This window comes from Pongo pygmaeus, chromosome 7, assembly GCF_028885625.2.
Source record: "Pongo pygmaeus isolate AG05252 chromosome 7, NHGRI_mPonPyg2-v2.0_pri, whole genome shotgun sequence".
In the NCBI taxonomy this organism is placed as follows: domain Eukaryota; kingdom Metazoa; phylum Chordata; class Mammalia; order Primates; family Hominidae; genus Pongo; species Pongo pygmaeus.
In genome coordinates, this window is record NC_072380.2 from 98865497 (window position 1) to 98880050 (window position 14554).

General features: G+C 37.0%; 1 protein-coding gene across 1 annotated transcript in view; it reads right to left on the reverse strand.

The window, feature by feature from the left end:
- The window catches only part of CNGB3 (cyclic nucleotide gated channel subunit beta 3), a 165210-nt gene that overhangs the window by 23048 nt on the left and 127608 nt on the right, over window positions 1-14554 (reverse strand). Inside the window, exons 14-15 of the mRNA XM_054498565.2 lie at window positions 8237-8320; window positions 774-892 (exon numbers count right to left, since the gene is read on the reverse strand). Of these exons, the coding sequence (XP_054354540.1) occupies window positions 774-892; window positions 8237-8320 (203 nt within the window). The remainder of the gene's footprint in view (window positions 1-773; window positions 893-8236; window positions 8321-14554) is intronic.

Genomic DNA, 14554 nt, shown 5'->3' on the forward strand with positions numbered 1-14554 from the left:
CAATCTAGCACGTACTAGGCACTCAATGAATATTTTTTGGTTGAATAATGAATAAATGTGATAATGCATATAGAAGTGTTTAGCCCACAAAATGCTTAAATTTGCTGTCTATATTTTTCCTCTTGGGGACTTTCTTGTTCTAGGATAAACTTTTCCTGGCCAATAAGAAACAATGGTAAAAATAATTAATATTTACTGAATTCTTAATAGATGCCAGGCAGTGTTCTAAGTGCTTTTAGTGAATTAACTCATTTACCAACACTTTAAGATATGTTCTATTATTATCCTAATTATTAAGATGAGGAAACTGAGGAACAGTGGGGACAAGTAACAGAGGAAAAAAGCCAGTAGTGGAGAAACTGGAGTTTAAACTCAGGAAATTTAGTCCCACAGCTATGATCACATCACTAGCCTACTCAAGACCCCCTTGTTAGCAAGGCATTCTAGTCTTCCAACAATCTGGTAACAACGAACCCTCCAAACCTCTTCTCTCATTAACTAATTCATTCGCACATCCATTCATCATATACTGGGCATCTGTTTTATGCCAGGCACTGCTCTAGGTCCTGGACTAAAGAGCTGAATGACCCAGTTCTTTTCCTCAGGTGTCTTTGGTGAAGGGATGAATAGAAATATGAAAATCCTTATTTTACAAATACTCTCAGCACAATCAAACCTTTGATAAATCTGAGCAGGAACTTTACTTATTTTACTACCTAAGACTTTTATGACAAATGATAGACTTCAATATTTATGAAGTATCTTTCAGATACCTGATTTCTCCAAACACTGACCCAGCTTTCAGAGTAACCAGAACTTTAGTACCATCAGGACCTCCAAGAACTTGGACTTCTCCATGCTTGATGATATACATTTCCTTGCCAATTTCTCCCTACATTTTAAATATAAAGAGGAAATGGTAGTTACTTTATTCTTGATAATTATGCTGTAAATTAAGAAATATAAACTCTTTTAGAGGAGTAAGTATAAATGAAGGAAGCAAAGAACATTAGTGTACAATTAATTATCTTAAGACCTAAAGTATTTAGAGACATTGGTTGAATATATCATGTGAAAGAAAATGATTAGGAAGATGATACTTCTCAACACGTGAGTACTGTTTGCCTCCCTTGGATACATGAAGATATTTCAGTTAGCACATTGCTTTAGGAAGGACCCTGGGTAGAGGAAGTAATTGATTTTAAGCATGGTCGAACCTGGCTTTGATGACCACCACTATGCTTGGAAGAAGTTGCTTGGTCTAGCCAAAGAACGTAGACTGCAGCCTTTCAAAGGTCAATTCTATTCTTCTACCCATGGCATTGATGTCTGATTTGGGGAACTGGGGCATAGGAGATCTTTGAGTTATTATTAGTATTCCATACTGCGATAAAGTATTAATGCAGCAAGTTGTTTTACTCAGTTCTTGCCTATCTTTGGGGACTCTTGGGACCAGGGCAATGACCTTTGTTCAAGCCCTAAGAATTAAACTCCTGGAATGTTCACATAGCCACTGGTTAATGGTGTTATTCTATATTCCTGAGCCAGTATAGCACGATGTATCAGGCTGTCAACACTATTTAATATAATCACAAAGATTTATGATGTGTACCTCATACATAGTTTGAAAGTCTGAATCATGTCTGGTCATGCAGCTATATGCCCCATTTAAGAACACTGGACCCAAGACTAACATGAGCTTCCCCCGGTGGAGATATTTTGCTCATGTCTCTGTGGTACACTGGAGAGAAAAATGCATCCATGTGACCCTCATAGAAACAGGACCTAGTAAGCCTGCGTCTGATTTCTCTCGTGTTTGCCCATGTATATCTTTTTCTTGCTATTCCTGCATTTTATCCTTTGCTATAATAAATCTTAAGCCATAAATATAGCTTTATGTTGAATTGTATGAGTTCTTACAAGTAAATCACCAAACTAGTGGGTGGTTATGAGGCCCTTGGAACACATCTTCTTGCTCTAACTTCCAAAAGGAATAAATGTCTTACAAGAGACCTAAATGGCACTTAGGTCAAGAAAAGCTGTTAAACTCTAAATAGGCCAGATTGCATAACACTAGGCAAACTATTTGGCTAGTCTGAATGAGTAGTGCCTTGATCACCTTGAGCTATTAAAAAAAATAGCATTAATATAATAAATTCACTTACTTGGCTTAGGAGGGGACTGGGTTATTTGAGTTAATCAAATATTCTCATTAACCATACTTTGAAAGAATGAGAATACACTAAAATCAACTCGAGATTAAAATTTTTTTTATTTTTTATTTTTAAAAATATTTAGCCTATATCATTCTTTGGAAGAAAAAAATATTGATTGTAGTTTACTCTCTGAGATGGCTGAGAGAATGTCTACTTTGTTCCAGTGCTGAACGCAGGCTTGACATATAGGAGACACTCATTTATGAATGAGGAAAATATAACCTCACTATTCTCTGGGAGATTTTAAACTCTTTCCATACACCTAGGTTTATTTTCCTGAACATCAACTATTGTTGCTTTATAATTGCCAGGTTGTATTTAAAGTTATCAGACTCCACCTTTTAGTTAACATCCAGGAAGCTGAAATTCTTATTTTATCTCCCCATTACTCTTATAAGGAAGGTAGAATAAGTACTATTATTTCCTTATTACAAAAATTAAAACAAAGGCACAGATTGGCTTAGCCAATTAGCTAAAGTTATATGACTTGGTAATTAGAAGCGAAGGAAGCCTAGAACCCACATCTCCTAACAGCAATGCAAGAAATATGTTTAAGTTTTGCATTGTGCAAAATACATTTTTAAATTAAAATTTTTGGTGTTTTTTTTTTTTTTTTTGAGACAGGGTCTTGCTCTGTTGCCCAGGCTAGAGTGCAGTGGCATGATCTCAGCTCACTGCAACCTCTGCTTCCTGGGTTCAAGTGATCCTCCCACCTCAGCCTCCTGAGCAGTTGGGACCACAGGCATAAGCCACCATGCCTGGCTAATTTTTGTATTTTTTGTAGAGACAGGGTTTTGCCATGTTGTCCAGGCTTGTCTTGAACTCCTGGACTTATGTGATCCTGCTGCCTTGGCCTCCCAAAGTGTTGGAATTACAGTCGTGAGCCACTGCACCTGGCTTGTGCAAAATATTAAGCATATATTTATACTCAAAAACAGCTGAAAGTAGAAATTCCAATATACATGGATCTTATATTTATTTACATACTGTTAATGCTAATAACAATATCATGTCTTTGCATATTACTTTAAAAAATCATTACATTATCTGACATTTACATAGCTCCTTATTTTAATTCCTATATTTGTTCTAGCAGAACATGCTACTTTATAGCTGTAAAGCATTTCATAGATATTAATTCATCTAATTCTTGCAAAAATCCGAGTGAAGTCAAGTAGGAAAGGTATCATTACTCTTATTTAAAAATTGGTAGTCGAGGTTTAAAAAATTAAGTGTCTTGAGCAAACTTATAAGGCTTGCAGGTGACAGCGCCAGAACTAGCAGCACCTATGTCATCTGACTCTATATAATACATGAAGACAGACCGTATCTAACGGTGACTCCAATATCAGAACTGATCTCTTAAAAACCAATAAAATAGCCATGAATGAATTAAAAAATAAGGCAAGATGTCTGAAAATTAGTTTTCCAAGAGATACTTCAGGAAGTAATGATGAGGACAGGGTCATATTCCTTATTCTTTGCGTGAAGTAATTCTCAAGGAACTGGAATGATTTTTCAAAGGCAGTTATTACAACTGACTGAAGGTAGAAGTACATAGTGGGTACTTAAATACAGTTCACCTCTTTTAATTATTTTTTAATGATCATTTCAATAATTTTCCAAGGAGATCTGGCATAATCAACGAACCAAAACTTCCACTATTTCTTGCATATTTCTAGGCTAATTTAAGCCTTTTCTGCAAGTTTAATTAGCATTCAAATTAAGTAGACATTCCTCAGAGAATAAGGGCTGACAGCATGTGCAAAATAAGATTGAACCAAGCTCTGGTTGTTAGTGTGTGGACTAATTTGGAGAAAGTATGAAAAAACAAGAGCTTCATGTAGAGTGAGGTAACCCCTGGAGATAGTGCCCTTCAAAATTTCAGGTTTTCTGTGTAGGAAGCTATTTCTAAGGCTCATGAGGGCTTTATGACACTCAAGGGCACCCCATCAGAAAAGAGCAGTGCTACTCAAAGTGTGGTTCCTGGGTCAGCAGCATCAGCATCACTAGGAGCTTGTTTAGAGGTGCAAATTCTCAGTTTACTGAGAGTTCTTACTGCAGAAATATGAATAAGAATTTTTGGGAATGAGGTCCCAGAAATTGGTGCTTTAACAAGAGCTCTAGGTGATTTCTGCCCTGCCATAGAGCATCTGAAGAAAACTCCCACTCTTTCAACCAGCCCAAGCTACCACTCAGTCAATTTCTGAACCATCCTGGGGATTAAGTAGGTCAGCAAACTTGGCCCCAAATGCTGTCATCTCTTAAATTATATAGATAACCTCAAATTGAACGTATTTTCTTCCTTCCCCTTGCCTTCAATATTTTGTGAAAACGATAAGCAAAACAAGGCTGAATTCAGCTGTCTCAAGTCCTGTCAAGTAACAGCCTTTCTTCTCTGTCAATATCTACTATCATGTAAATCCACTCTTAAAGAAATGTGACTTGTCATTCTAGTGTCTCCTCGTTTCTACTCTCCTGTGGGCGGCAAGCCACCCAGGTGCCGAGGCAAGAGACCGAGGACACGAGCTGTTCCAGTATAATAAAATATAAAATAAGAATAGTTATACCAGATATAGATCTTAGATATGATTATATATGAATATCATTAACCATTAGTTTGTAGCAATTACGCTTTATTCCAATATTATAATAATCCTCGCTATATAATCATAACCTAGGGAAAACCAGGCCATGCAGAGATAGGAGCTGAGGGGACACAGTGAGAAGTGACCAGAAGACAAGAGTCCGAGCCTTCTGTTATGCCCAGACAGGGCCACCAGAAGGGCTCCTTGGTCTAGCGGTGACACCAGCGTCTGGGAAGACGCCTGTTGCCAGGCGGACCCTGGTCTAGCAGTAGCGAAAAATGTCAAGGAAAAACACCCGCTACTTAGCAGACCGGGAAAGGGAGTCTCCTTTTCCCCAGGGGAGTTTAGAGAAGACTCTGCTCCTCCACCTCTTGTGGAGGGCCTGACATCAGTCAGGCTCGCCGGCAGTTATCCGGAGGCCTAACCATCTCCCTGTGATGCTGTGCTTCAGTGGTCACGCTCCTAGTCTGCTTTCACATTCCATCCTGTACACCTGGCTCTGCCTTCTAAATAGCAGTAGTAAATTAGTGACAGTACTAAAAGTCTCTGATATGCAGAAATAATGGCGTAAGCTGTCTTTCTCTCTGTCTCCTCTCCCTCTCTGCCTCGGCTGCCAGGCAGGGAAGGGCCCCCTGTCCAGTGGACACGTGACCCACGTGACCTTACCTATCATTGGAGATGACTCACACTCTTTACCCTGCCCCTTTTTCCTTTGTATCCAATAAATAACAGCACAGCCAGACATTCGGGGCCACTACCAGTCTCTGAGCATTGGTGGTAGTGGTCCCCGAGGCCCAGCTGTCTTTTCTTCTATCTCTTAGTCTTGTGTCTTTATTTCTACACTCTCTCGTCGCCACACACAGGGAGAAGCCCACCGACCCTGTGGGGCTGGTCCCTGCACTCTCCCACCTACTTATTCCTTTTCCTGCCTCATTTGTCTCCACTGATGTTTTTGTTATTGAGTGATGAATGTGATGTGAAGAAGAAATTACAAATGAGAAGGCTGCATCTACTCTGCATTTCATACTTTGTTAAACAAATTTGCACTGCTTAGGGGCACAGGTGCTAAAGTTTATGTGAGTTATCACAATTTTCAATCTCTGTTGCTACTGGCCCCAAATGAAAGGACATGTTTTGGTGTATTTAAGTCATGTCATTTCAGTACACCACTGCCCCCAAGGGGTTCTTGGACTGCACTATAGCTTGTATTTCCCATTTTAATAAAATTGATTTCATATCACCAATCTGCCTTCTTTTAACTTGGACTAATTTGTGTGGGATTGTATATTCTTGGTTCCCATTTTATCATAATCTCTCTTCCATTTTCCCCCTTCATCTCTGAAAGCTCATTCTCAGTTGCCCTCTCTGACTTTTCTTCATTGATCTCTTCAAACACTAGAGCTCTTCAAAGTTAGAGGCAAGGCCCTCTTCTCTGACCTTTCCTTGAGCTTTTCTTGAAGTCTGCTTCCTTTATATTACAGTTCCCAGTAACCCCCAGTTCCATCCTCTCTCATTAGACTGATTTTCACTGTGTACTTGGCATCTCCACCTGATGCCTTGAAGTACCTCATACTCCATTTGACTTTGTCGTTCACCACAGTCTCCATCACTCACTTGCTTCTGTTCCTTGGATATGCCAAGCTCCATCTTGCCTCTCAGCTCAGGGCTCCAAGTCTTCATAAAAAATGCCATCCTGTCCACTTTTTTTTTTTAACTAAAGAACTATTTATCTTTAGATTTTTCAAAGGTCACTCCTGACAACCTAATAACCTCCCCATCTCCCAACCCTGGATCTAAATTAAGTGTCTTTGCCACTACATACTCTTCTGGAAACTTCTATTTTCCCTTTATACAACTTAGCACATTTTGGAATTATGCGTTGACTTAATTTCACTTGTTTATAGCTTGTCTCTCCCATGAAGCCAGTGGTTCTCAATTTTGGCTGCATTTTAGAATCGTATAGGAGCTTTTAAATAATACTGGTATGTGGCCTCCATCTAGACCAAATCAATCACTGAGGGGTGGAGCCCGGACGTCTTCATTCAGGTGATTCTGATGTGCACTGTGAATTGAATACCATGCGCTAGAAAGGTAGGCCCCTAAAGGACAAGAACCATCTTCTTTTTGCTCAGTGCCCACCACTGTTTCTGGCTCATCATATTGAGAAGTATTTACTGAGTTTTGTGGAATAAATAATTCTAAAATTGTTCTAACATTTACCTTATTATAGTTCTCTGCACTCCCTCTATAGACACAGTTCTTTCCTTTTTGCTTTAGCTCACACTTCTTTCCTCTACCCAGAACGCCTATTTCCTCTTTTACTTGGTTTACTCCAATTCATTTTTCAAGACTTAGCTCAGACATCATCTTCTCTAGGAAGTCTTACCAGTAACCAGGTGCCCCTCCTTTATGTCCTACAACAGCTTGTGCTTGCTTTGACGATAGCATTTAACACATTATTTTGAAATGATAAAAGTGCCTCTCATCTTTATTCACTTGTGAACTCACCAAGGTCTTGGATCGTCTTGCATTTTTTGAACTACTCATTTTTCTTTTTAAATTTTGATTATTGCATTTATCTTTGGTTTAGTCTCTCACGATATAAATCCCAGGGTCATCATTCCTTTCCTCTCCCTTCAAGTTAGTGATCAGAAATATGCAAAAATATTTATCTGAGGGGATGTTCATTTTATTTATAATAGCAAACATTTGAAAATTGATCCTCTTACATCCATAGACTGAAATATCATGAAGCTTTAAAAAATCATATTGTAGATTACTTAATACATAAAGTGTTCATATGATATATTGTTACATGACAAAACATGTTTCAAAACATATGTACAGTATGATGCCACTTTTATAACACAAGCTCTATCTATCCATCAGTCAGTATAAAAAGATAGGCCAAAATATATGAAGAGTGGTTATTACTGGATGGTGGAATTTATGTCCTTATGTTTTTATTTTAAAATAATGAACGTGTATTGTTTTGTATTCATAAAAAGTACAGTACAGTTTTTTAAAATGTGGCATTGATTATTCACTACTTGGGAGAGCAAAATGAAGGTAACTGATATTTTGCCGAAGACATAAAAAAGGCTGAACCACCTATCGCTTCTGTAACTTTTTCCTCTACTTTAAATATTTGAAATTAATAAGCTGTGACGATTGATAATTAACATTTAAACAAAGCAGTTTTTCAGACTACCCACACTTCTATCCTATAATATAAGTAATGAAATCCATATTGTCTTGTTCCTTTGTGAACTCTGAGAGCACATTATTGCTGTACAGAGCTATATATCATAATTATTTCTATACTATGGAACTCACCCTGAACAAATTTTGTTTAAACAATGCTCTTGACTTATGTCCGAAATCCTCAAATGCATTTATTAGTTGTGCATTTGAAAAATAGCATGCACTCACCTTTTTGCAGACAAAGTCACCAGGCAAATAGAGAACGGATTTCAATCTTAGCAACATGTCATAAATCATCTGTGTATCACAACCCTATATAAAAAGAAAAATAATTCTTATAGAAACAACTAAAAGGCCAATATTCTAAATGAATTCAAAACTCAATGAAAATAAACAGTAATATATATTGTTTGCATTAGCATAAAAATATTAACTGCCAATGGCTATGGACATGTCATGACTCAAAATTTAGAAAAAAATACCTATAGTATAATGGCAAGAATTTAGATCTTGCTCAGATAGACTTGGGTGTGAATCCTGTCTCTACTATACATCGCTACATAACCTCTCATCCTCAGTTTCCTAACCTGTAAAATGGGGATAAAAGTGGTACTTATAACAAAAACTTAATGTGGTACTTAATGATAGCTATTAATGATAATATACTAATAATAGATTGTTAGTATATTAGGATCAACATAGATCAAAATCTTTGCTAGATATTTTTCTTTCTTAAAACATGTTTCACACCATCGTTAGATTAAATTATTATTTAACCTTGCAGGCTGGTCTATCTTTCTTCTCCAACTCAATTATCTTCTTAAGGCAGGGGAAAAAAAAAGTACACAATAGATAGAAAAGCAATGTCTGTTGAGTGAATGATTGTTCATATTCACTTTAATAGTGTAAGAAACACTGTTTGGCTATAGGTCTATATTTGTCATCTGTTTAAATAATTATATCTATATGAGCTAAAGAAAAATCTTTAGGTGCTACAAAAAACTCACTTACATAGTAGTTTTGAATCTTTTGCTTTCAACAAATATATATTTTTTCATTTTCTCTCAGAGCTGCTAACATGTAACAGCTTTCCTCTTGTGGGTGGTCCTGTCCACCCCTTGAGGGAATGATGATTTTGCTGTGAACTAATTGTAGAGTCAGTGGCAGAGAAAGGAGAAGCAAAGGGTCTGCTTCCAATTTGTGGATCAGACAATCATTCCTTTAGCAATCACCAGTTTTCTGTAATAGCTTCAGTAGCAGACACTTGACCTAGATCCATATGAAATTTAGACTTCAGGGTTGCTTGACTGATAAGGCAAGCTAATAATTTATGATTGAAGTATCTCCAAGTAGCCATTGGTGAGAAGCATTCAGATGAATGTGGTGTTAGAATTTTTAAAAATCACTTCAGAAAGTATAGCTTTTGGTTCTCTAGGATAGAAAAAAAGGCCAAGGCCAGAAGACATACCTTCTTAATACAGTCTAACAAGTACTGATGAGAAGCTGTTTTGAGCAAGGCTTTGTATGATAACCTTGGAGGAATTAAAGATGAAAGAAAGTAAGTCTAGTTGGGGTGATCTTGTAAGTAAGCAGAAAAGCTGTAATTGATGGTAGAAGATAATCATGTCATAAAACATTCCACAAATATCCATAAAACTTATAAGATAAAGAGAGTTAATTTTGCTTGGGAGTGGGATGGGAGAGAGGGGAAGCACCAGGAAAGTGCTCACTTGGGTAACAAAATTTGAATCATTTGAGGATGAGGATGATTTGTATTTGCAAAGATGCACAAAGGCCCTTTTATGCAGAGGGAAATTTACCTTTTCTTTGCTTTTTATGTATTTGCTTTGTGCAAAGTATACATGTTTATTGATATTTGTTTTAGTCCTACTGTGTCTGATAGGTTACCATATTTGCTAAAGAAAATTACAAACATAATTTTTTTCTAAAAGGCATGGCTCTTTTGTTTTTAGTAAAAATTAAATAAATGGCCCAAGTGCTTAATTTCTTTAAATGCTGTCATCATTTCGGAATAATTTCACTTCAGAAATTGGTATTCTGATCCATTTAAAACTCACCTAGAAAAAGGCAAATAGACTTTGGATTGATTTTTGGATCTTCTCCACTAAAGAAAATGTGTGTCTTTGATATGGTAAAGAAAATCCATTTGAAATATGCTTGGAAGTTCTTGAACATGTACATGTCTGGAATATTTCTGCAAAGAAGGTAACTCTCGGTCACTTATGTCCATGGAGAAGATTTACATTGTAAATGATCAGAAATAGAAGATCTCAAAAGACCCACTTATATTTGTTTTCATATAAATAATTTGAATTTTTGGCACTAATTTTTAAGGTTTTAATTATAATTTGTAAATCAAAAATGAAATTTTTATTCTTTGAACAATTCCTATCAGAATGTATTTTGATGAAAATTCCCAACTATATTAAGTTATATTCATGGGAAATATTAGTGATTTTAAATATTGTTTTCCTGTGGCAGTAATTCTGATTTCATATAAATATGTATATAATATAAAAATTATATATGTATATATAATGTGTACATGTGATATATAATATAAAATATATATTATAAAAATCATATATAATTATATACATATAAAATATATGTATTCTATTTTATATGTATATAATTATATACATATAAAATCAGAATTACTGCCACAGTAATCAGAATATATGTATATATACAAACACACAAATATGTGTGTATATAGTAAATTCTTATAATTTTATGTTGCCTTGGCACCAATTTTGAATATAAGTTTAACTTTCTCATACTGGAAGCGGGATCAGTCACTCTTGACAAGGTTTCCAGTTCTCTACCTCTTCCCAGTTCCTCAATGTGGTTGATCCAGATACCTGCTTTATACCACTGCCTCCCGGTGACCACCTCTCTATGGTACAGCTGGATGCAATTGACTAGAATTGCCCCACTGACCCCCAGAGCCCACGTGGACGAGCAGATATTCCACAGTGACTACCTGTCAGTCACAGCAAGACCCCGTGGAACTCATGTCTGCTTGCTGTAAACCAACCTGTTAGAACTTCCCCTGGGAGACCTCCCTGGGTAACAACACCCTTGATACCAAAAAGGCTTTGGCCCATTCTCTCTCTCTCCCCACTGGTTGAGCACGAGTGTTCCCCTTTCCCATTGGCCCTGTGAGGCGTGCTGCCCTCTTCTGTCTGGGATCTGTAAGTAATAAAAATGCTTCTATTACTTCATGGGTTTTGTTGTGCTGCTTCCTCTGTGTCTCGCCTGACTGACACATCCAAATCTAACTTTTTTTTCCAGTACAGGGTTTTCCTAGGGAGTGGCTATCTTATAGGAATAAACTGGACACGGGTCAGAAGAAAGCCACAAGGGCGTCGGCCAATATAAACAAATTCCCTGTGAAAGAAATGTCTGTTCATGGTCGACCACCTAGGCATGAGGTCGTCAAACGGGATCAAGAAGTATCCCATGAAAGGCACACTGTGAACAGCCACCACCCATCCTGTGGAACCCCCTGAGGGCAAGGCTAGAGTTTATGGCCACTCTCCCAAGATAGACCCCAAGACCAAATGAGAGGAAATCCTGAAAATGTGGCGCACAGTTGGCCTCCGTATCCATGGATTCCACCTCCACGGGTTCAAACAACTGTGGATGGAGAATATTCAGAAAAAAAAATAGCAATGCCACAATAAAAAAATACAAACAAAAAATACGGTATAACTAGTATTTACATTGTATTTGGTACTATAAGTAATCTATAGATGAGTTAAAGTATACAGGAAGATGTGGGTAAGTGATATGCAAATACTATGCCACAGATTTTGGTTTCCTCAGGGGTCCTGGAACCAATCCCCTGTGGATACCATGGGATAGACTGTATTTTTTTCAATACTGAAAAAATTGGAAACAACATACTGTCAATCTATGGGCAGATAAAATATTGAATATTTGTAGATTGGAATATCATAAAGTGGTTAAAATAAACTACAGATCAGCCGGGTGTGGTGGCTCACACCTGTAATCCCAGATTTTGGAGGCTGAGGTGGGCAGATTGCTTGAGCTCAGGAGTTTGAGACCAGCTTGGCCAACGTGGCAAAACCCCATCTCTACTAAAAATACAAAAATTAGCTGGGCGTGGTGACACGTGCCTGTAGTCCCAGCTACTTGGGAGGCTGAGGTGGCAAGATCACTAGAACCTGGGAGGCGGAGGTTGCAGTGAGCCAAGATTGCACCACTACTCTCTAGACGGGTGACAGAGTGAAACCCTGTCTTAAAAAAATAAATTAATTAATTAAAAAATAAAAATAAAGATAAAAATAAAATAAACTATATATATTTAAATATATGATTAAACTCAACCAATAGTGTAGTCTGAATATAGAATATATTCAGTATGATTCCACCTACAAAAATCTAAACACACTACTACCAGTTTATGTTTATATGGCGATAAAGTAAAATGATAAAGATGAGGAGTGGTAGGATATCCTCAGATGAGGGTCATCTTAGTGGCCACCTTTAGGGAGGGAGGAAGGAGAATGGGTCTGGGGAGAACTGATGAAACTTCAACTTTCATTTTTATTAATTTTAAATTTTAAGAAAATAAAAGTGTCTCCCTTTGTGGAGAAATGTGTTTAGTCTTCTTTCCCCTTTTATCCTTTAGGTGGGCTCAGGGACAGATAGCACCAGTGAAGGAAATCGGATCAATGGGAAGCGTGAGACCAACCTAGGAGATAAGCCTGAACATAGATAAGCAAACAATTAGCACTTTTCTTAGCAGGAATACACACAAACACTTACATCGATAGCTTTTAGCTGACGGCTTGGATTTTCTCAGAGAAAAACGTTTGAACCAATCTAAATATGACTTTTTATTAACATACTTGGATAGCACATGGATCAAGTCATGCAAACTGAATCTAGCAGCTGTATATAGTAAAAACTTAGAATTTAAGTTTCACCAATTAAGTGATCCTGTCCCCTAATGAATACTTTATGAAAAGATGCCACTAGCTTTGGGGCAGCTTTGGTTTAGGACTAAATCTTTCTTATTTGGATTTAGGCCTAGTGAAATAAAGTTTGCATTATTATGTCATTATATTTTATAATGTGTTTGAGAACTATTATTATTCTCTTTTTTTTTCCTCCAGAAAATGATTATTTTCTTGAGATATACATTGCTTCATTATTGTGTGATTAAAAAGAATTACATCCTGGGGTTTTTTCTGTCGGTAACCCAGCTCCATTTTGTTTACAGTTAGGAAATTTTCTGATGTATGAAAAGACAGGATTGCTTTGTAAATGTCTCTTTTTTCTATAAAGTGAGAGTACCTGAGAAAGTATCAACATTAACATCATATTAGTACATAATATTTATATTATGTTTTACTGTCTTATCCTTACCTGCTTAATTCCTCCAGCCTCCCATTGATGCCTGGCATTAATGAATATATGGTCATCACTCCTGGTTTTTAGATAAGGACTGGAATCCCAGGAAGCCTGTCGACTTTCTCTAAGGTCACACATGCGGTAGGTATTGGAGGAAGAGTATCACCAGAGTGTGTGTTTTTATCTACACTTGGAGCAACTTGAGATCAAAGTGTTTGTATTATTCACTCTTGTATCCTTAGTGTATCTTAGGTTTAGGGCATGTTGGATGCTAAATAAAAATGGGCTGACATATAGAATGAAGTTGTTAGAAATTATTCCATTTTGGACAATGAGAAATTCAGTGCTGTATAGCTGTGTTACAGATTTGAATGAGGATATTGGAGATTTGAATGAAGTTGGGAGAAATGTTATTTTGATTCACAACAGAGCCATAGGTTAGACAGTGGTTCTTGTACCCAGGAAATTCCACTTTTAATAATGGCAAGCTCTGAATACAATTGTATTGGTAAAAAACTGGTAAAATTTTTCCTTGGAATGCGTACCCTCTTAGTCCTGTAGAATTTCTCCATTTCTAGGCTCATTTCTGCTTTCTTTGAAACAGAACTTAAGATATCATCAGTATTTTGTAACTCACTGTGAATTTAAGTCACTCTCAAGTATAAGCAATGGTCTTCAGGGCTTTTTCCATCTCAGCCTGTTTATTACAAAAGGACGTGCTTTGTTCTATCTTAAACCCCATTCTCACTAAACAAGTAAGTTATAGGTGATATGACTAGGGCAGGGAATTCTGAATTCAGTTCTTCATGCCATCGACTATGTGAGGCATATGATACTGGTTGGTAGCTGTTGGGACCAGCAAAGTCAAATGTGATAAAAAATTTGCAAAGTGCTGTGATGTCATAATTTTTAATATTACTTCTAAGTAATATTAGACCTAAACTTACAGTCAATATTTGCAACACCAGTAAAAATCATCTTCGTCAAACTTTCTCTGAAAATTGGCAATAGTTCTACTTTTCTAAGAGTTTGGGTCAAAGTGGGAAGTCATGAGTTAGATGGAACCCTGAGGATGAATCTAATCCAGCAGTCCCCAATCTTTTCGGCACCAGGGACCAGTTTTGTGGAAGACAGTTTTTT